Source organism: Leptosomus discolor, chromosome 1, assembly GCF_034619465.1.
Source record: "Leptosomus discolor isolate bLepDis1 chromosome 1, bLepDis1.hap2, whole genome shotgun sequence".
Classification (NCBI taxonomy): Eukaryota; Metazoa; Chordata; class Aves; order Leptosomiformes; family Leptosomidae; genus Leptosomus; species Leptosomus discolor.
The window spans coordinates 180930444-180953377 of record NC_141391.1 but is presented as its reverse complement, the minus strand read 5'-3'; the positions used below and the strand labels follow the sequence as shown (position 1 = coordinate 180953377).

Sequence of the window (22934 nt, the reverse complement as noted above, 5' to 3'; positions counted from 1 at the left end):
TGGTGTCAATGACCAGCACCGTAATCATGCCCACAAGGCAAACCCTGGGGTGTGCTGTGCTGCTGAAGCTCGTGGCCGGCTGCCCCATGGGCCCGTCCTGCATGAAGGGGGACAAGCCTGCACGGAAGGGGTTAATGGCCCTGTGATCTGACGTGATATGTCATACATGGCACTTTCTGGAGGTTTGCTAGTATTTTTTAATGTAAGTCCTTATGTTAAGCACAGGCTGCCAAATTAACATTTCCCTTCCCAGACCACTATTGTGGCAGATGTAACAGAGGCTCATGCAGATGTGATGGAAGGATTAGAGTGCAAATGTATGATCCTCAGAGACTCTGAGAACATGAAGTGACCAAAGGAGATCTTAGAAGATTGGGCGGCAGAGGTTGTTTTACAGTGCATAAGCATGGCTGCTCAAATATGCTGGAACTTGGTGCGTGCTCATGAGAACGTCCTCCATAGACACTTGTGACGTGAGATAAACTCAGTGTGGTAATTAAGATGTTTCTTTAAGCCAACAAGAAGAGGGGGGAAAAAGTCACTATTTACGTGTATGTTTTAGCGTATGGGAAATTGTTTGATAGAATAGCAATAGGGGCTTCGTACAGACTTCAGATGGTACTGCGAGCCAGAGCTCTCAGTGCTCTGCTACACTGAGTGACTGGGTTACTCCGAGGAGCTCTGCGCTTGGGCTCCTCTTGGACCTCTTCATAGCAACGTGCATCTCCTCACACAACACGAGCCGGTTCTCACCACTACTGCACCACTGGAGTGAAACCTGGCTGATCACCAGCTGCCAGGTGTTGATTTTGTCTGGCGCACACCCAGATGGCTTACGTTTGGCTCCCAAACATAACACTTCTTTCCCTGTGTACGTGGAGCAGACAAATCCAGTGGTTTAATATGTGCCAACCTCCTCTTCACTTAGGTGACGAGAGGATCAAAGCAGGGCATTCGGGGTTCTGAGTCAGTGAAGTCTCCATCTGTGGACCTGCAGGCCATATTGAAAGCCAAAATGTGTAGGGATTGAGAAGGATACAGGTTTTGGAAGCAGAAGCAGACAGAGGTGTACTGCTGTAGCAGAGTATAAAGCTTTGTTAGCTACTGACAAGGCTATTTCTTTTGAAATATTTCCATCAGAAAATTTGGGTTCTGGTGAAAGTGAAATTTTGAGCTGAAAGTAGTTGCTCACTTCAGAAGATTTGTCTTCATGGAAAACCCCAAAATGTAGTATTTTATAGTCCACGCTGAACTGTGTATCAGTAATCAGTTTTCCTATGAAAAGCTGATGCTATCACGCCATCAGTGTGTGGAGGTGCATGTGGAGGGAGCTGACAGAGGTGCATGTGCATTTTCCAGACTGCTTTCGAGTGGCCTGAACCGAATCCAAATAGTTCAGAGGTGTACTAGATAATGCAGCATTAACCCATTCGCAAGTTTGAGAAGGAGGAAAGGGAGGAGGTGCTTCCAGAGATACTACGCTCACGTGAACCTTGCGAGCCAACTGTTGAACTGGTGTAAATTGGTCTGGCTCCATTGACCTGGAGCTATGCTAAGTATGCATTACGGGGGTCTGATGCATTCAAGCAGATCTTGCTTTGTTTGCATTCATTCAGAAATTGTGCCAGTACCCAAAGCATTGCATGAGCATATATTTTAGAATTTAGAAATATAAATCTGGCTGATTTTGAATGTGCTGTATTTTTTTTTTCCTTTGTCTTAGTTATTTATGGCACTGGAAAGTACCAGTTATCATGGATCCCAAGGAAGTGTTTGATCTAAAATAAGGAAAATTCCTTTAAAAGAAAAATGTTTAAGGGGCTGATTGATTGTTATTTATTTTATGAAGCATATAAGGGTTGTTTGGATTTGTGTCCTGCCTATAATTCCTGTGTTTAGAGCAATGCTGATGGGAAAATGATATCCAGCAATTTGTGAAAGGTGATACTGTGTCAACAGATAGTCAGTGGGTTAGGACATGTGACAGTAATCTTCCACGGCATTCAGACCATATACTTTAAAACATCAGTAAGATACATGTCAGAACCACTTCCTCCCCATGCCCCCTCCCGAGGACCACGGTGGGGGAATGCTAAGGAGGGGAGCCAGGAGGCTGCTTTGCAGCCCTCCGTGCCGGAGTGCTCTCTGGAAAGGAAATAGACTGGAGGGAAAAGAGAGCTGCAGCACCTTCTCCCAACTGAATGAATGAAGTAAGTTCAAAAGTGTGAGGAAATGAATGGATGGGGGCAGCAGCTGTGTGACGTTAGCAGCATGCAGCAGACTGGCATGAGGTTTGCTCGCGAGTATTTACTGCCTGCTTTTTGGATGGTCTTGTTGCAGCAAGCTCATGGAAATAAACGGTAGAAGCATGGCCCTTGGTTCTGGTTTCTACTCCTGCTTTTCTGCACTGACCTGGTTTTTATCTATAGGTTTTAAAGTTTTTAGAAACGCAGCATGTCGTAGCCTATATAGTTTGCAGAGGGGATGAAGCTAAAAAATGTCTGAGAAAGATTTTCATCTTTGGAGGCTGGCATTGGAGAAAGATTATTTTTCAGTTCAATCAGAGCTTATTGTCAAGACATCCCATCTCTACCCACTGCTTCTGCTCAGTGGAGGCAGGGGTTGCAGGTATATCAAGTCACAAAACTCAAGAGAGTAATTTGGGAGCCGTTTTGAGTGCATGTACAACCCGGGGGATCGCGGGAAGCCCCCTTTGTACCTCTTTGGCTCAGCCTGGAAAACCGAAAGTTCAGACGGAAGGAAGCACCTCAAGCCACAAATAAACCGTTCTGTTGATTTGAAGGTAATGGGCCAAAACTTGGCATTTTCATTCAGGCGAAACTCTTCACTGAAGTCATTAGGCAGTGTGCCTGAAGAGGGGCAGCAGGTCTCGCTCTGAAGTTATTTGTTAGGACCAGCATTTCTGAACCTCCTGCTGGTAGTGCTCATCTGCCTAAAATGCAGACTTCTTGGGAAGGGAGCAACAGGGGAGTCCTGTGTGGAAGATATGAAATTGTTTATGTTTATGTTCTGTATTAATATTGATTCAACAATCATAAAAGGAACATAAATGTTTAAAAATTAAACTTTTTTTTTTTAATATTAAACATTGGCATTTCTTCTCCTCCTGATTTTTAAATCAGCCTTGAAGGCGGCTAGGGCTGGTTTACAGTTATTTCTTGTCATCAGGTAACTGTTAGTAGCACAAAAGCTTCCAGGCAGGAGAGGGTACCAAATAGCTAATTGTAATTGCAAGGGTTATTTCCAAATGTGCGTCACTGTTTATTCCTGTTGAGAGGAGTTCCTCACCTTTTGAACTTTCTGACTGCCAGGCTAGGTCATCCAAAGTGTGCAGATTGATATTTCTGAGTTCAGCACAGTGTAGAGGGGAATAACCCATTCAGGCCTCCTTGAAAGATCAGTGACGGCTTCCTTCGTTGAATAAGGGGTGCCTCAGTGTTTTATGAGCACCTCTCAACGCAGTCGTTAGTTTTATCAGTCTGAAGTTTTAAAAGACAGCCTTTGTGCAAACAGCCTCTGAGTCAGTGCCAGCTCGAAGCTCTCTTCTGCCAGCAAGACCTCACCATCGACTGCCACATCGAAATACCTGGTCAGGACTTCCCCAGGGGGGAAATTCTCAGCTAGTTTGTGGTATTCTTCATGTCTGGGAAAGGGCATGGTGACTTTATACCTCTTTGCATTTCCTCTTCTTGGGAGAGAGGAGCAAAATGAGCTCATGCAACTTTGGGCAGCTCTGGATCTGCTTGTGCCAGGGCCGCATCTGCAGTTCGGACCTGCTGGCGTAGCAGCAGGTTTCAGCCTTGCCCCTGCACCAGGACAGAGGAGCCTGCATCACCCCTGGCTCTGCATAGCATGGAGTTCCCTGGCAGCAGGCTGGCTTGGCTTTGGCTATGGCGGTGGCATTGCAGCTTCCCAGCATGAGCTGGGCTGGAGAGTGACCCAGGGAAGCTGTCGGTGAGTGTGCTCCTCCGCTGTCGCCTCATTCGTGCCCTTTCATGCAGCCAGCCAAAAAAAAAGTTTCCTTTAATCCAGCTCACTGCCCTCTCTCAGCAGCCTCTGGTGCTGTTGCTTGAAATAGAGATATGTCTTGAAACACTCTGATCATAAAAAAAAATCGCTTCAAGGCATTCCTCCCAGAAGTAAAATTTCTGGGATGTGTTCGGTCAGCCAAGAAGAAACTGTGCAAGCAAGTTCCCACAGTCACGCTTCCTCCTGAGCCACAGAGCTGGATTTGGACAGACCTCCACAAATAAAGCCATTTTTAAGCACATTTCTGCCTTCAGTCCTTTTGCCTCATGCTCGCTATTAGGTGTGTTTCTGGGCCACAGAGCGGGCACTCCGGGAGAAGCGATAGGCGGCTGTGAATACCCCGCTCCCCCTGACGTTTCACGCAGCACATGCTTCCTGACACGGGCGTGAGGGAATGTGATGTGCAGCCTCACCACTCACTGCCCCAGCTGCGTCCGCTCGAAGCAGGTACTCTGCTCTGCAGGGCATGGCTCTTCCCCACCAGCATAAGCTTGGGAGGAAAAACAAAACAGCCAAAGATGAATCTGAGTTTGAAGAGCTGGGAAGAAGGCTACTAAATATTAATGTACGCTGTGTTGTGTAGAAAAATGCATCAGAAATGTGCAGGATTGCAGCTTCCCTCTAATAGGTCTCCTCCTTCCTGTCCAAACCCTCACGGCTGTGCTGAGAACACTAAGGGAATAAAATTGCTGGAGTTTTATTGGTGGCTGCCTCAAAATGCCCCTCCAGGGAAAAAAACACTGAAGGGCTGAAGTTTGGTTTTGGGATGTTCACTACAGCTGTTGTGAAGGTTGCAAGGCTTGTGAGCACCTAACGGGGGGCAGCTTTCCTTCCCCCGCAATGGTCCCAAAATACATTCTCACACTCAATGAATAAAAGGCTGGAAGGAAACTGTCCACCTCCCTGCAGACACCACGCTCAAGCCTCCTGTTTTCCTACAGGGGACTAAGTTCTCTGGCTGCATCCACCACCTCATTCCTCAGTGCTGTTTGCAGAGGTTGGAAGAATGTGCTCAGGCAGCAGCCAAGCTCTGGAGGGCTGGCTGAGCTGGGGGAGACTGGCAAAGGGGCTGCATCGCCGTGCATCGGAAGTGACAGAGCGAGCTGCATGTGAAGCACGCGCATCTTTCAGCAGCAAGTTGTTTGCCTTCTTACTCTTGATTGTTAATGGCCATGAAATGCTAGTGAGAGGCCAGCCAGGACACCCACTCTCTCTCTTTCTAGCTTTCAGGGTTCCCAACACTTTGGGGTAATGGAATAAATGTAGGTTGTCAGTTCAAAATAATAACACTTTATGAAGTGGAAACGCAAATTTCCTGCGATATCCCTGAATAGCAGGTGGTATTTCCTGAGGTATTGTTTCTGACCTTGAGGGAAATTGATATTATGAACTGATTGAGGAAAATGAGTACGGTATCAAGCTCCAGCAATTAAAGTAAAACAGTAAGAGGATGGTAAACTGAGTAAAACAACAAGCAAGAGAAGGCTTGGATTTTGTATATTTGTTGGTGGGGTTTTTTATAATGCTGTGGGCACTGGGTGCAGTTAAGATGCAGCAACGCTTTTCTTACAGAAAAGGCAGTGGCGGAAAGGAAATAGGAGAAAACATTTAACATTAAGTTCAATTACTTTTAAGGGCACAAGCAAATAATATGGAATAATTAATAGTATTAGTATTATTAAATAAGTAAAAATTAGCTGGGTGACAAGGTGACTAATGCTTGTATATGACCAGCAGAGCACACAAACACTCACTCAAGCTTCTAACAACAAGATCAGGAGCAATCTTGTGTTTCTGCTAACTAGATTTTGCTTTGAAAATAGGTCAATCTTTGCTTGGTTGCTGTCAGGCAAAAGTGACAATTTTGGTTCTGATTTTATAAAAAGGAGATGAACTATTAGGTTTGCTGGTCTACACTTCATGTAGTGTCACTTGTATCTCGTTTGAGTGAAAGCCATCTAATGTGATCTTACTGTATGTAATGCTATTTCATCAAGTGTATTCAAGACCAGTACCTACGTAAAGCAGAGACTGATAACTGATTTTAAATTTCTTCTGAACAGGCATTGATGCATATTCCTACATTATATATAATTTTATAGTGGAAAGACCTATCTAATATCTTGCCTCACCCTGTAGAACCTTCAAGATTAATTTTCTTCCAGTGCCACAGTCCTGCACTCTCCCATGTGCGGTTACTCTTACTCACACTATCAACCTGGTGGATTTGAGTTGGGGTCACTTCTGTGAGATTGTTCAAACAAATCTGAGATTTCTAGTTATCCACATCTGGTCTTAGTGGGGTTTGTGTCAACTCCTTTAATTTTCCATAAACATGATTTATTATTTAATTTCTCGGCAGCACTTGCGTGCATGTTGCTGCTGTGTAAGGAAATGCTTGTGAAAAAGAAAGCGTCTTGGCAGTATTTCTACGAGACAGACTAGCTCTCCCTTGTTAGTCTAGTGACATTAGTATCCAAGCCTTGATTCACAGATGCTAAAGCCAGATGGGACCATGTGATTATCTGATGTGACCTCCTGTGCAGGGTGGGCTGTCGGAGTCCATCACAAGCAAAGGTCTGCTACAGATTGCTTAGGATTATGGCCGGGGGGGATTCCTTCCTGTGGATGGTGTTTGAATGCAGGTGACAAACTCTCATAATCTTCTGAGTCATATTTTAAAAATGGGAACTGTGATAGAGGTCTAGACGAGTTCCATGAAACCTGCATTCAGTAATATTTTTGACACCAACGTGTTCTGTGATGAAGCGTTTCATATCTCTGGGTCTCTTTTTCCACAGCCCACCTTTTGTCAGTCTTCCATGTTTGGAGCACCTGTTACTCACATGAGGGCATCAGCTGTGCAGCATCTAATGCAGGGACACTAAATTTCCCTTATGCTCCCAATGTTGTGTGAAAATCTTGTTGCCAGGAAACTTTATGCCTTGCTTGCTGGGTCCATTGCTTGTTTCCCCAGAGTTGTGCAGTGCCATGGGAAGACAGGAATGGAGGGAGTAGCTGGGTGAACATTTGCGTGGCAGCCTGGACATGTCAGCTTGGGTGTTTTTTCCTGTCTCCAGTAGCACAAGGTTTGATTCCTCCTGGTCCCACTCCTGGCTGTGGTACGTAGTCCAGCACAGTTCATGAACTATTGGAAGGCTACATTTGAGTGTGTGGAGGCACCCACCATTAGGTGTAGCTCTCAGTTGACAGAGTCTAAGAATTACCCTAAAAGTGGCAGGGGCCCGTTGAGAATTGCATGATGTTTTGTCTGAGGCAGAATCTGTTCAAGGTGGATAGGTTGCTGAACTTGATTTTAAGAATTAAGAATGATCAAAAATTAACAGTCTTAAGGTGTAAGCCACCTTAGTGCATTAGCACTAAGTTCCTCTCTCCAAAGCTGTAAAACCAAACAGGGACATAATTTCTAGCCTGAGGTGTATAATGCACAACTGAGTTACAGTGTCCTGGCTGAGCTTTGATAAGTGTTAGTGACTGCCCATGCACAGGCTGCTAGCCTGTCCTCATTGCTAAGTACTATTCCTTCACCTTAGTAAAATATGTGTAAAGTGATGCTGTATATCCACACATCTGAAGCAGGCTAAAACCTATATGTATTCTGTTATTGCTGCTTGATGGTGACTTGTAAAATGCCTTTTAAGTCAGTGATGTGTTCATGTACTTAAGTCGTGCAGAATGCAGTAGCTCTCTAATACCACAATGGAAAGTTGTTTGGTGGTTAGTAGCTGTTCATAGATTAAATACTCGGTGTGATTCACATTTTAGACAACAGAAGTCAAGTCACAAGATGGTCATGGGAGGAGTATTGCTGTTTTGGAAATAGTGGCGTTTGGTCTGAGTTTCTGGTAAATAGATCCCACGCAAGCAGCGTTCTGTTCTCTTTGTAAACCAGTGCTGTGAAAGGGCTATGTCTGTCTCCTGGGCTCTCAGATTATATAGGCTAACTGGGAGACAAAATTAATACCTCCAAGGACACCTAGCTGCTGTGCTGGGATGTACTTTTCTTTCTTACTGACTTAGGATGAATGCCTCTGCATGGTACTCATGAAAACTGTCATTGAAAGTGTTATTTTTTCAGATGAGATGTAAAATCAAAGCCCTGGCCACTTGTGGTCGTTAACGTTCCCATGGCGTTTTTCAGAAGAGTCGGGATTTTGACCCCAGTGTCCTGGCCAAATTCCAGTTTGGATAATCACATCCTTCCTTCCCTGCCATGTACACTAGCTATGCTATTTTTCATCTCATGCCCCAACTGTATGTAACACTGTCTTGTGCTGTTAAAAACTGCTGCCAGACCTCGTCCCAGAAATGGTTGCGTTTTGGTTCAGAGTGAAACAGATCCCTTTATAAAGTTCCTATGTCACTTCCAGCATATAAATCACTTTGGGATCTGCAGAGATGAAAAGGATATTCAGAGATGAGATTCTGTATTTAAATATTGTGATTGTTTTTAGTTATCTGGTACATATACTTAAGCTTTTTGTAAGTCCATGTGGAACTGAGGACTAGTAGTGATGTGACCCATCACACAACGTCACAGGTCTCCCACAGGACATCTGGTGATGAGTTAGATTTCTGTTTCTGAAGGAACACTGAGGGTTAAGAAAAACGTACTTTAAAAAAAAAAATCTACCACAAGTGATACTGATGAGGAGATAGACAAACGTGTTTGTCATGGTGGTGTCCAGGCACTTCCAAAGATTTTTTGCTTGGAGTTTGCTCTTGTCTGCTATGTACCAGTAGGTCAGGTTTGGATCAGGATTAGTTTTGTAGTCTTCAGGAACTAGATATCCTTGTCTGTGTTTGGGTTACTCAGGGATGCTAATCAGTGAAGGTATTACGTATTTTGCTCCTAAAGTCTCCGTGGTTCACTGGCATCCCAAGCTCTTCCAGGAACGTGACTCCTGCATACTAAAGACTTCCTCCGGGATGTTGGCAGCCCTGTAGCTGGAGTGTCATATGGCTGAGACAGCCGGGTGAGAGTCACTCCCAGGTATTACTGGCCAGTGCTGAAAGTGAAGCTTCAAAATTTTAAATGTATCTACTAACTTTTTGAGAGCAGGGCTGGTTGAACTAAAGCTCACGGGCTGGATCCTCCCTGCCAAATTTATTAACAGTGCAAAATTACCCTGCATCCTCTTTTCTGAAGGCCCTCATCCTGGGCAGAGGGCAAAAGCCCTCTTTCCACCGTGCTCTCTCTTCAAGGGTGTATGAATCCTGCTCTTCCCCCATCTAATCTCATGTCTATCGACTGGTCCAAGCACAGACATCATCTTGTCATGGGATGAGCATGGATGTGAAAGATGTGTCTTCATGTATTAAGTCATGGTTGGAGTTGAGCATAGAGACCTGGAGTACCTCTGTAAGGGACCGTTCAACCAAACCCAGCCCAAAAGGTTGGGCCCCATCACACTTGGGAGTATGGAGAGGGAGGAGACGTCCACAGTGCTGAGCAGGGAACCATATGGAGCTTACGTGATATTGGGGGGGTTCCCTCTGAGGTACAGAATGTTTATTAATAATATCCTGATGTGGAGAACTCATGGAAGGCCTGGCTTTCTTGTCAGTCAGGAAGCTTTCTGGGGCTGTGATGATGCATCTGGAAGACTCATGAAATCACCAGTTTACAGTTAGTGAAACATTATGGTTTTGACTGAGAAAAAGAAGAAAAGGAAGAAAAAGAAAAAAAGACCAGTATTTGCTAAGTAAAATGGAGCTAGATTATATCACTTTTGTAAGCTCTGCATTTGCTTACTAGATTCAGTAACAAAAGGACAATTACAGAATGCCGAATGAGCAAAATAACAACAAATTGCCGAGGTCATGTGCCAGCAAGGGTTGTCAGGAATTAAAGTGAAAAAACGTGGCTGAGAAGGCCACACATTTCTTAACGTAAATGAATCTAAATTAGCCCCAAATGCAGACATTCCTGTGAGGTGATGAAAGGGGAAGAGGTATGGGCAACTCCTTATCCCACCACTGTGCCCCACACTTTCGAAGTGCTTGTATAACAGTGAACATCCTGGCTGTCCCACTGCCAGCATGTCTAACCACAAAGCTGAAGCAGACCTGAGAGATGCTGAGAGATGGCTCGAGTTCTTCTTCAGAAAGAGCACGAGCTCCTGCGGATCCTGCTGTCATCAGCCTTGAACAGCAGGTTGTTTCTCTGCTTGCATGTGGGTAGCGGTGTAATCCTCCACTCCCCAAGGCAGTACAGTCCCAGAGCCTTCCTATTTCTCTCTTCCTTTTTATGAACTGAAAAGATGAAGGACTCCCATAAAGCCTACAAAATGCATCTGATCCTAAACTCTAAAAAACCACTGATACCTAAAAAGAGTCTTTCTAACCAAACTTCCTAATTGCTCTCTTTAAAAACACCACAAAACCCCCAAAATGTCAGTAGCACACACACTTTCCAGAGCATAGAAGAAGCCAAGATATGACAACAATACAGCCATCTTGTGTGCATTGGTGGGCAAAAAGAAATATGAATAAGGTATTTCTATGTGTTTCCTCTCAGTTCCTTGCACATAACAGGCAGCACAGAGACCTCATTCTGTTTTGTGTGCAAGGAGGGAAGGTGGTATGTGTTTGATCCTCCTCCTCCCCACCATCTCTCTTTGACGCTTTTCATTCCTCCGTCCCAACTCTTTGGATCTTACCCACTGTGCAACCCACCCAAAACTTCCGAGCACTGTTCCCTACCAGCCAACGATTTCCAGAAAGTCGTAGGTATATACACGCTGTCTCAAGCTACACTCTCATTTCCTCGTCCCTCCAAATGCTGTCCTTCCTTTGCTGGTGGACCCCAGCAAGGCTGTGGCATTTGCCTAGGAGAGCAGTGGGCTCACAGGAACCTCTGGTGTCTGTGGGGCTCACCTCAAGGCGCACTGTCATGTTCCCTGGCTCCTTTCTCAAGATAAAGTCTTTCTGGAGGCTGGACTGGGGAGGTCACAGGCATGGAATATGGGGACATTTAGGTGCCTGGGAGCAGCCTGCTGCCCACCAGCAGAAGGACCTTGATCCACACCATCAGTAGCTCCCGTCAAACCTGTTCCTATCTAGATTATCTGGATATCCTTGGCCACATTGCTGCCAATGCTAAAATGGTCTTGCAGCTGCTTTTAAGCGATCTGGTGCTGATATAATAACCTGATCTCACGGAGGCAGATTATGTTCAGCTGCAAATCAAGTTTCTTTCTACCCAGTGTACCTAATTCCCAGAAAGGGTATGTCTCTCTGTGCCAACTACAGCAGCATTTGGAGGCCAGCTATCCTGCTCCTTCATCCAGCAAGCTGCTTTCACCTCTGCTGCCAGGACCACCTAGCCACAGATGCTACCAACTGGTATATTTTTGGCACGTCCCAAGCCACATAGGTTCCAAGCACAATAAACTGTTACTAGTTGGGAGATGGAAGCATTTACCTCTTTGGGTAGAACTCTGCAACTGGTTTGCACCAAGGGCAGAATTTAGCCAAGGATAGGATTTCGCTTTGTTTTTTGCAGCATGAAAAATCAGGTTTTGTCACTTAAGCAGCAGAAACAACAAAATATGGAAGGGTTGTCAGGAACTGAGAGTAAACACTGAGTTTATTCCTGAGTTCTATTCTCTGAAATGACCTGCGTTTGGTAAAATGTTCACGAGCCCTCCCTAGCAACCATAACATTTAAAAGCAGGCCGCTTTCCAAGTGGTGTATGGAGCTCTGTGAGCAAGGAAACCACTTTAAGCTGTACCAGGGAGCAGGGCTGTAGTAGGGTGCTCCAGGCACTGCATTCTTGCTGCCGTCTCGGGTTTCAGTACTATTATGAAAAAAGCTGCAGGGGATTTGTGTGCATACCTAACACACATACCTTTGATGTTCACATTGTTAGATCCAAGCAACAAATAGGATCTTCAGGTCAGATGTAGCTTCCAAAAGGCTATTAAATAACTGTAGCTAGACAGTTTGTCCTGTAAAAATTACAGTCAAATTCTTCTGTCCTAGGCTGGGTTAATTTCAGAGTCTGTCCAGATCATAAATAGAGCAATTCCGAAATTACATGAGGATTATCAAGAGCAGAATCTTTCTCCCTCCCTCTCTTCCCCCTTCTTTCTTTCAGACCGAGGGAAGCATGTGTACACAGACACTATTCATACGTCTGCTGCTGTCGAGAGGCTGATGGTAGGATATTGTAGACTTCAACTTTGTAATGTTTTAGTAAATGGGATCTAGACGGTTAAAAGAGAAAATAATTTTGCTACCGTCTTTTAAAATATGTTACAGATTTCACAATGACTCATATGATGAAATAGCTATTAATGAGTGAATGGTAAAAGCACACCAGAAATGCAATGGTTTTTGGGTTTTTTTGCTTTGCAAGGAGTGCCTACAAATCATGCCTTTGGACATCATAAAGAACGTAATTGCCATTTAAAAAATAACAGTATGAACTGAGTTCAGTATTTAACATACCACACACCAGAATGATCCCAAAATATATCAAGCCAGGAAGTGCATTAATTACAACAACTCTCCACCAAGTTCCTGGTATATTTCAAGTACGTGGAAAATATATTTCTATTTTGGACACTGACTTCTTTATGAAACTGTGCCAGGATGTCAGCAGGCTCTGGTCAAACTCTGACAGACACTCTTAGCAGCATCAGTTTCCTGGAGACAGTACTAATTATCAAATCTATTTGATAGACAGACAGCTATCAGACATCTGTATATCCCAGCCATACAAAAACATCCCCAGCCAACCATGTGGCTACCAATGGATCTGCTCAGACAAAGAAGTTCAAGAGAAGTGCCTCAGGCCAGATTCTCAGCTGCAGAAAATCAGCCAGGCATAGTCGATTGGCCTTCCTTGCGCTATGTGCCTTTTCTTCAGAGGAAAACTTTGCCCAGCCATCACAGGGCAATGGGAGGTCATGGAGGCAATGGGCTGGATGGGAAGGGGAAGCTCCTGCAGGAGTTTAGGGCTGGGCTTGGGGATGACCATATAAGCTCCGTACAAGATGTTCTACATCTCTGAAGGGACAGAAATGGCTGTTCAAAAGAGGCTGCTTAGATCCCTTGAATCCTTACCCCAGTTTGTGCATATGATATCTGTTGGTAGCTCTTCGGAACATGATCTAGAGTTGTGTCTGTGCTCAGCAAGCTGAACAGTGCCTGGGCACAGCCTCAAGCACTGCCCTGCAAGCATCTGTGCTGTGCAGCTGGGAGCCTTCTATCCTTCACCGTCTTGTCCTCTGCCACCGGACGTGGTGCCCAGGTGTGGTTAAGGAAATAGCATGGCCCACAGGCTCTTCCCTCTAGGCAGTGTGGAAGAGATGGCAGTACAGGAGGAGGAAAGGTGGTATGGATGCAAGCCAGGCTGTGGACCTGGACTGGACTATTTTCTCCTATAGGAGAAGTTTGCAGGTTTTCTAGGCAGATCACGTTCTACACAGCTGCCTTTACGTAGTGCCTGCTCTGATGCTCTCCTACTCTGGTTGGGACGTGCCTTGCTAAAGCATGAAGTGCATATCTTTGGAGGCAGCAGCATTTTTAGCATGCAGCTAAGCTGAAGAAATATGCCACAGGCTGCCACTGGGAAATACCCAAGGAAGGACACTGAGACTCCTTGGCTTGAATCACTATCTTCAAGGCAGTTTGAATGGCTACCTTTCCAGGGTAGTGAAGGTGCCCAAGACCTGAGAAAGTGCATATTGTATTTTCACCAGTACCCTGCTTCGGGAGCTCTTGTGAAGAAGTGCATGGCCATTGCAGCAGCATTGCAGTGGGGACATGGGGCAGGGGGCAGAGTTGCCACCTGTCACTGCTGGGGCACTGTTGTAGTCCCAGGGCTGCCCAGTGGAGCGGTTTACCCCTTGTTTTCCATCACGGCCAGTACAGTTCTTTTTCCATCCCTGCCTCTAGCCTTGGCCCTGTTGTTGGCAGAAGCTTTCACAGGCCTGGAAATGAATTTGATTGTTTGTATCTAAGCCTACATTGTGAAAAATGAGCTGTGCATGTTTCCCAGTCTCTAAATGACACAAGGACACTGTTACTGAATGAGCTAAGGTCTTTGTGACTTTGAAAGGAGGAGGAGAATGAATGTCGGAGTCCAGGAAGAGAAATGTTACCTGACAATAGTTAGATTTTGAGCGAAAACAGTGAAGTTCAGTGTTCACTTTCCAAACAGTAGCAGATTTTGCAGCAGGTTGTCTGGTTTGGAACTTCATTGCCCTGTTTACTCTGTTATTTCACTGGAGGCCAGTGCAAAGTTCAGGGGGATTCAGGAGCTCACGGCAGTCACATCCAGAGATGAGTCCACTGATACAGTCCTGCAACTGTGATCAGCTCCTTGCAGCCACCATCAGTGGTACCATCGGGAATGGCCTCTGAGCAGGACCTGCCCTGGTTTTTCGGTCCATACAGCGGGAGATGCCTGAGCAAGAAGAGAGGGAAGACTCTAAGACAAAAGTTGGAACCAGATGGTAATGTGATACGGTGCTTTTCACCTGTAGGTCACCAGTTCAAATCTAGCCTGTTTAGTAGTGACCAAAAATCATTTCCACATGGGCCAAGAGAAGTGCATGGTGAACACAGGGGTTGCTGTATCCAAACAGACAAGATAGTCTGGAGATAAACAGTTGCACAATAGTTATTTGTCTGGAGAAGTCTGCAAAGTATAATGCTAAGTCATTTCGGATTGGTTTGTATCCCTGAATAGGGCTTGGTTTCTTTGCAAATAACTTATCATTTATTTCTGACTACTAAAATGTAGGTTTTTTCCTTACGCTGTAACTAAGAATAACTGGAACCTCCCATTTGGCTTTCTCAATAGTCTGTCTGTGTAGAGAGTTATAAATAGACAGATACATATGACGTTCACCAGACGAAAGAGCCAGCTCATGTTTCCTTAGGTGCTTATCAAGAAAACCTCAGTGCTGAACTGTGTACTAGAATTATTGTGAAAGGCAGAAATTGCTTCTCAGTATTTTAGCAGAAAAATGAACAGAGTGCTGAACTAAACCTGAGCAAGATGCACCAGGAAAGCTTATCAAGTACATGATGGATGATAATGAAGTAACAGGAACCCAGCTGAGCAGTGGTGACTCTGAAGAAGAGCCGTCAGCAACAACAGATCATCCTGCTGCCAGACTGTATTGATTTTAGCTGAGTACGCCAATTTAAACTTTGCTTATAGTATTGAACCACAGATACAAGGCCCATTAAATGGGTATTTCATAAGCTGCACTACCCTAAATATTTTATGGAAATGTAACCAATACTGGCTGAAACATTATAAAAATGAGTAGCATCTATCAAGAGCACAGCTACTGTGCTTTGAATTTTGATAATATCCTAGATAAACTCAATGGGGTATTGTTGTGCTTGAACTAACAGTCCAGCTAGCAGATGAAGAAGAATTATCGTTCTTCCCTTCCCATTCTAACCATTAAATTTGTACTTACCAAGATCTGTGATGGTGGGAAATATACCTCTGTGAGGAAGGTTGGGTCAAAGCAACTGAAAAATAATGGGTTATAGAAGCATAAAATAGAATAGAATTTTATTTTGAATACATTTCTTTCACGGTTTGTATCCTCTTAGAAGATAAAAACATTGAAAATGTAGCAACTCACAGATGTTTTGTAGTGAAGGTAGCTTTCTGTAAACAAAACATGTAAAATCCTAACCCTGATGAAGTCAGTTGTTTGACTTCCATTGAATATATACATACTTGACTGGATGTATGTGCTGGTGGCTGAATTTTCAGGCTACCGAAATAGTAATTTGAAGCAGTGTGTTTTGAATTTGCCAATTAAAATATAAAATTTTGTTGCCAGTCAAATAGCTATTAAAAGTCACTTTGTGTACTTGGAAAACTCTGATGCTCTCTGCTCTCCTCCACAAGTGGAATAGAAGTACTATTTACTTTGTCACCAGCTCAAGTTATTGGTGCAGCTCCTGAGATGTTGCAGGGTTTTCCAGCAGCAGTCAGGGGAGGTCAGTTTAATAAGCTAATAAATATTTTTTGAATGACCTGACTTTGTATTTGGTATTAAAAACTCAGAGGAGTGCCAAGTAGTATAGAAAATAAAGAATAAAAGTTCCACGGATTTTGCCAAAATTCTCCACAGATTACTATTAGCTTCATTTATGAGACTGCACAGAGGACTGTGAAATCTCCTTTGAACTCTAAGGGCCAGATGGTTTTGCTGTTAGATCCTAATGACCCACAGCAGTGTGCGTACACAGACACCACGGTTGCCAGTTGACTGCAAACATGTGATGGAGGCAGGGGAATTGATGACCTGTGCTTCCGAAACACAGGCTGCTCCTGCCTGGGCAGAGGGGGCATCCCCCCTTGCTACTGATGGCTTAAAAAAGCATTTCTACCACCCCCTTGAAAGGACGATCATTTCTAAAGCAAGCCGTGAGCATACCTGGATCAGAGGAGTAAATAGCAGGCGTGCTGTCCCATGCAGCCTGGGGTGGATCCCTGCTGGCGGTCATGAAGCTGAAAGTAGCTTTTGGCCAGAGGCGAGGGCTCTCTCATAAGCTGCGTTGGCCCCCTGGTCCCTGCCTTGTATCACTCTGTGGTGGGAGAGGGAAGGAAAGGCTGGACTCAAACCAATTAAAGCTGTAGAGCAGAACAGTAGTTACTCTGCTGTCATATGGAACTGCTTGGAAAACATGATTTATTTTGGATTATATTGGTTTCAACTGGTGTAATATCAACTTCCTGATTTTTGGAGGATATGTAGAGAAAAATACAAAATATGGTTTTACTCATCTTTTAATTTAGAACTACAAGTGTTTGGGTGACCTATGAAATTATTTTAATGATCTCTGCACAACACTGAGCTGTCAGCACGATAAATGTCATCCTAACTGGGTATTAGTTTCCATCATGGTCATTTAGACTCACCAGCAGAGCTACCTCCATGTCTTGCCTGTGTCAAGCTGTGGGAGTAAAACAGAGACACACTGTTGCCAAGAAGCATCAGTTAAACATCTTCATAATACTCAGTTTGAACAGGAAGACACGAACACAAAATCTAGGAGCGCTGTAAGTGTGCAGCTTGCCCTTGGAACTCCAGGCACAGCAGTCAGGGGATGATTTGCATTCAAACCAGTGCTTTTATCTCTGATCATTAAAAATGTGTTCCAGCATTGCTCATACTAGTTGACACAGACTTACCCTTATCCTTCCTTATTTTTATAACCCTCTGAAAAGTCACAGGGTAAGAAGAAGTACGCCATCAAGTAAGAAGTGTGACAAATTGAATTTGATACAACTTTTGACCGCTGATGAATATGAACTCATCACATGAGACTGCTCTTTTGTTCTCATATAGAAGGCAAAGAAATTGTTTGACCAGTGATTGTATAGGCTATAAAGATGCATCTAAGATATTGACAAAGAGTAAAGTGACAGAATTTGAAAATAAAATGAGGGTGACAGAGGAGAAGTGGAAAAAGTCTCTTTCAGAAGATAAACAGTTGGGCTATGAACATCCAAAGCTCACAGCAAAGATAAAACCACCAAAAACATTGTGTACTTTCCTCTTTAGTTGGTTTATGTGTTGTTTTTCGGTTCAAAGTTTCGAATCTTATCCTGATGTTTTAAATTGCTATCTTTCACCTTAGCTCCCATACTTAATAGTTGAAACATGGCAAAAAAAAATTCTGCTGTATTTTAGATTTGTTCTTGTTTGATAGACATTTAAATGGCATGGTTGTAGGATTTTTCCAACACTATCACTTGTTCTTTCTGTCTCGTACAGATTTAAGAGAGCTACTTGAGGTTGACTTGTAGTTGTATATGGTATAAAAAACCCTGAATTTTGCTTTCAAGTGTATCGAGTTTCAGCTGATACACATTCAGTGTACAATAGCTGTTTTTTAAACTTAGGATTAAAACAAAATGTGAAAGTCCCGTGTTGCACGAAGCTCCTCTTACATATGATCACTGATGTAAGTGAGAGAGCCTCTGGCAGAGCAGAAACTCTGCCATCTTACTCTCCAGGCTCCTGGGGGGGGGATACATAATAGTTCAGCGCTCTCGTGTCTTGCATACAACTTTATTTTGCTCCAAAGCACCTCTTTAAAGTCTCTTGTCCTTGGCTTTTTTATGGTTCCAGTCTTTTCCATAACCAAGACAGATTCTCTTTCTTTCCAGCTAGTTGAACATGCAGTTGCAACAGTCTTTTGAATCAGAGGTGTCTCCTTTGAAGCCTTGAAAAGATCTCTTAACTCAGTGAACACAAAGCTTAGCGAGTTGAGGCGTTTGTATCTATAGTGTGTCAAAACGTTTCCAAAGGCATCACATCCACAGCAGTTAAAGAAGTGAAAGGGGATGCTTGGGAAATTCCTCGTTATTCCAATATGCCTCAGTTCTTCTGGTCTGGGGTGACCTAAGTGAGCGACACTGCCATCCTCGCAGGGCTGGACCTTGCTGGGTTTATCCAGCCTGCATTCATCCAGATAGCTCTCCCGCTCAGCCAGGCTGAAGCAGGAAAAGCAGTGCCCCTGAAAACCAGCACTTGTAGTGATTCAGCCGCCACAAGCTGGAGCCCTCAGCGTGACACGAGTGGGCACGGCCCCCGGCGCGTGGGTGGTGTGCGCAGTTAATACCGGCAGAGGGGCTGAGCCCTGCTTTTGAGCTTGCATAGCTGTGCTTCTGTCATTTAAGGGAGAAAGCATAACACACGCTGAGCTCCAGACCCCAAATCCAGTGGAAACGTAGCTGGCAGTAAGCAAGCACTGCCAGGGAGCTCTCGACGTGAAGCACTATGATAGCAAAGGTCTTGAATGACTAAGATTTTTGAAAGCCTTGGTCAGTATCAGAGACAGTTTCCAACTGGGCAAAGTACAATATTTTCCTTCTGCTTTTTATGAATGGCTGGATGGGATTGTGCTGGAGTCAGAGTCCCCTGCGAAAGCCATTCATAAAAATAACAACAAAACGAAACAAACACACACAAAAAAAAACTTTCTAGGTCCAGTCCGGAGCCACTGGGTGCCAGAGGCTGGGAAAACATGCTGGCAGCTTGAGCCTCAGCTATCACTGAAAGTATTCAAGGGGCTTTTTGGTGGTCTGAAAAGTATGAAGTGCTGTGTAGAAGGGCAGCTGGTAGAATTACTGTGACACATACTAGGCAGAAAGCCAGAGCTGGCCTTGTTTCAGACATTGTCTTTCCTCTCATTGAAGTGTCAGGACCTAATTCATGGAAAATTTGGTGAGTTGGCAGCTCTTTCAGAAGATTTCATTGAGCTACAGTGTGTGAGAGTCACATGAATGCAGAGTGCATGGCCAAAAATATATGTGGATTTCTGAGCAGGAGAAAACAGCCTCTAAGAATGTCTGCAGATTTCATGTGGTTTGGGAGTAAACACGTGTACAGGTGTAATCAGCAGGCAAAAAAAAGAATAAAGTGGAAAAGCACTAGTGGTAGATTACTGAAGAGCTAAATAAGTTCTGTAATTATGACGGATTCCTTTGAAACAAATCATTCCTTTGTCCGAGGGCAGCAAATGTCCATTAATGAGTTCAGGGCTTGCAGTCCACCTGGAGAAGGCATCAATAAAATGTGTGCCTTGGTAATAGCTTCTCCATTGCAAGGGAATTTAATGGAAAAAGGTCCACTCTGAAGTTTAAAGACGGGCTCAGTCATCACATAGTTTTTTCTTGTATTTATTTGAAAGCAGAACTTGGAGCCTGAGGCACAGATACAAAAATGTAACAGCAATAGGATTCCGCTGAATTAGAAAAAGACTGAAAATAAACAAAGCATCTCTTGTTAAAATGGGACGCTTGTGGTGGGCAGTCTGAATTGAATCAGTTACATTTAATTTACATTTTCATTGATCCTTCCCACTGAAATATTGCTCTGAAAGGCCAGTTACACTAAACTGTTTATTCAGAAATAATCCAGTTATTTCCTACTACACTGTCATGAAAATTAGGTTTTTGGCCATGCAGAGGGACAGCGTGTTGGCTTCTGCCCAAGCAAGGCACTAAAATCACGTCTGGGATTAGGAACAGGCAGGAAGGAAGGGCAGGAAGAAAATCACTGGGTGCAATTCATATAGTTTGAAAGCAGAAAGCCCTGGCGGGGGAGAGACGGCAGCTTTGCCCCACTGAAGTAAGAAAAGCCCTTTTGTGCTCTCGGTGTCGGGATTTCATCCTTTATCTGTGGTCTTACTGTTGTATGCTGCTCCTAGCACCCACAAGGATCATCACACCACCTGGGCAGCGGTGGTGTATTTTAAGTGCGCCTCTGTTAGTTGCTTAATTGGTACTCCTCCTCCTCCCTGAGGCATGGCTGAAGGGCACTGGCATCTCCGTGGCTTTCCTGACTTGCATGGGGACCGTGTTTCCCATTCCTGAGTAGAAGCAGCCAGGAGGGAGACTTGCTGATGAGCCTGTGGCTGTGCCACCAGCTCCTGTGTAGGCAAGCAGACACAGACTCCAGCTCTCCCTGCCCACACACCCAACCAGGCCGGTGATGGGCATCCCCAAAATCACATCGACAGGCTCATGAGGGTCAGCACAGCATTGCCTTTATGCTGATAGAGATCCCAAACCAGAGTTTCTGAGGGCTGGAGCCACTGCCCATCCCTGCCTCGTGGCTTTGACAGGGATGGCTTTGGTCAAGTGGAAAGTCCTGACTTGGAGCTGTGCTCCTGCTCATGGTCAGGAGGGAGGGCTTTCCCACAGCAGGACGCTCCACTCATGGCTGAAAGAGTGTGGAAAGCGAGTGGAGACAGCAAAATCTGGTTATAAAATTAGGCCACTTGCATGGTCTGATAAGCAAAGTAAACCTAGCAGTACCCTAGAAGAGCTGAAAGATCTAGCATGCTAAATATGATTTCACTTTGGTTTTAATTATACACACTTAACATATTCCTCTGCATGCACAGCAATCCAAACTATTTCAGAGCAAAGTCATAGATAAGTGTAAGAAAGGCTGGGTATGAGAGCTGGGTATGTTCATTACTCCGTTTCTGAATGTGGGCTTTGCCTGTATGTTGTTTCTGTTGCTGCAGACATTTTTCCCAGCATCTGTGAAATCACAGTTAAGTGACCTCACCATGCTTTTGTTTCTCACCATGCTTTTGTTTTACTTTTCAGCCTCAACAAGTGGTTCAAAAGAAGCCTGCTCAGGTAAGAAAAGCTAATTTAAATACTTTAGGCTACTTTAAATGAAATAATTCTTTGGTGCTTAAACGGGTCTCCTTTGCTGAAAAGAATGAAGGAAAATAGATCAGTCATATGAGCTGAGGGACAGCTGTTGGCTTGCTCAGCGCATCCACCAGAACGATTCACGCGGTGGCCCTTGGAAACAAGAGGAGGAGGCAGTGGATGGTGCTTGCTCACAAATGTCCTCTTGCTGCAGGGGCCACCTTGCGATGATAATGCAGGCACATGCACACACACACATGGTACGAGTCCAGCATGTGATAGGTATCTCTGTGTGTCCTGAACGGGGGAGTGCTTACAGCAAGGAGCGGCACAGGTATAAAACCCTTCTCCCCACTGGTATAAAGGAGTCTCTGAATGCACAGAATAAAAGAGGCTGAACTTGGTAACTAGACTGTATCCATCATAAAGACTTAACACATTTGATCTTCTTCTGTTGGATGGTATTATTCTTCTTTAATACCTTGGACAAAGTGCAAGCTGGAGTCTCGTCAAACACTGCATATATGATCTCCTCCATTGTCTTCCTCCAGCCTGCCCTGTGTTAAAAAACCCCCAAAACCTAACTCTGCCTCTGCTACGTATGCATCAGCAGAGAAGAGTCTGTGGGCATGGGAGCAGAGTCCATGGACTCTTCTAGGCAGAGTCCGTGGGCTGTGCTGCCATACCTCAGTGAGTATGAATGATTGGTGAGTCAAGAGCATAAAGGGTCCATTGCTTTTCTGGAAAGAGGTCTGCTTTCAGAAGGGAATAATACTTTTGTTTTTCCACCTTCTGGTTTTAATACATTATTGTACACTGTACATTATTGTAATGTCTACTGTAATCTGAATTAGGAACTGTTACATAAGAAACAGAAAACATCCTGTGAGCTGTGAGTTGAAGGGGTGAAATGACGTAACTCTCCAAAGCACGTGCAGGAATTGGGTTTCTACAAAAGAAATCAAGGCAGTTGCAGCAATGATGAATCCATGGCACTGGCGATAATATTAATGTCTCCAAATAGTGGAGATAACATACAGGATGAACGTAGTAGTATTTTCAAGTAAGGTAAGTTTTGCAAGGAAGGGCAATATCTTTTGTTAGACCAGTTTATTCAAGAAACACAAATCAGTCCCTGAGGACTTCCCATCTATAACCTTCTGACTACACCACACAATTCAAAACACATCAAGTTACTCTAATAAAAGATATTTCCTCTCCCTGGTCCCGCTTATATTCTTCAACTGTTACAGCCACAATCAGACTATTCCTACTACAACATGGTAGTAAATCTGCTGGTGGGCACAAAACCAGCCATCTCCTCCATGGCACCTGAGAGACAGGGAGGCTTAAACCCTGCTGTGCAGAGGAGGCCAAATCCGGGAGGCAAAGGCTTCCAGGAGGCTGTTCTTGTTGCGGTTTCCTCTGATACATAGCAGAGCTCATCCCCACGGGGTTCAGCAGGGTGAAAGGAGTCTAGACCTTGTGGCTCTGCCCACAGCCTGGCCTGGCAGAAGCCGTTGCTGCCAATGGCCTGCATGGTGCCACTAGGTCTCTGGTCTCCCTGGGCACTTGCTCCTTGCAGGTGTTTTGTTCAAACAGTAATCTAGCGCAAGCCCTAGTGCAAGAGAGGAAGGAACAGCTGGGACTGAGGCTGGGCTGGGGTGTGGGAGGACAAAGAGGGGGGCCTGGGAC

General features: G+C 44.5%; 1 protein-coding gene across 1 annotated transcript in view; it reads left to right on the top strand.

The window, feature by feature from the left end:
• Window positions 1-22675, top strand: part of HMGA2 (high mobility group AT-hook 2) — a 97554-nt gene extending 74879 nt beyond the window's left edge. The window contains exons 4-5 of the mRNA XM_086461976.1: window positions 21189-21221; window positions 22493-22675. Of these exons, the coding sequence (XP_086318102.1) occupies window positions 21189-21221; window positions 22493-22675 (216 nt within the window). The remainder of the gene's footprint in view (window positions 1-21188; window positions 21222-22492) is intronic.
• The last annotated feature ends 259 nt before the right edge of the window (window positions 22676-22934 follow it).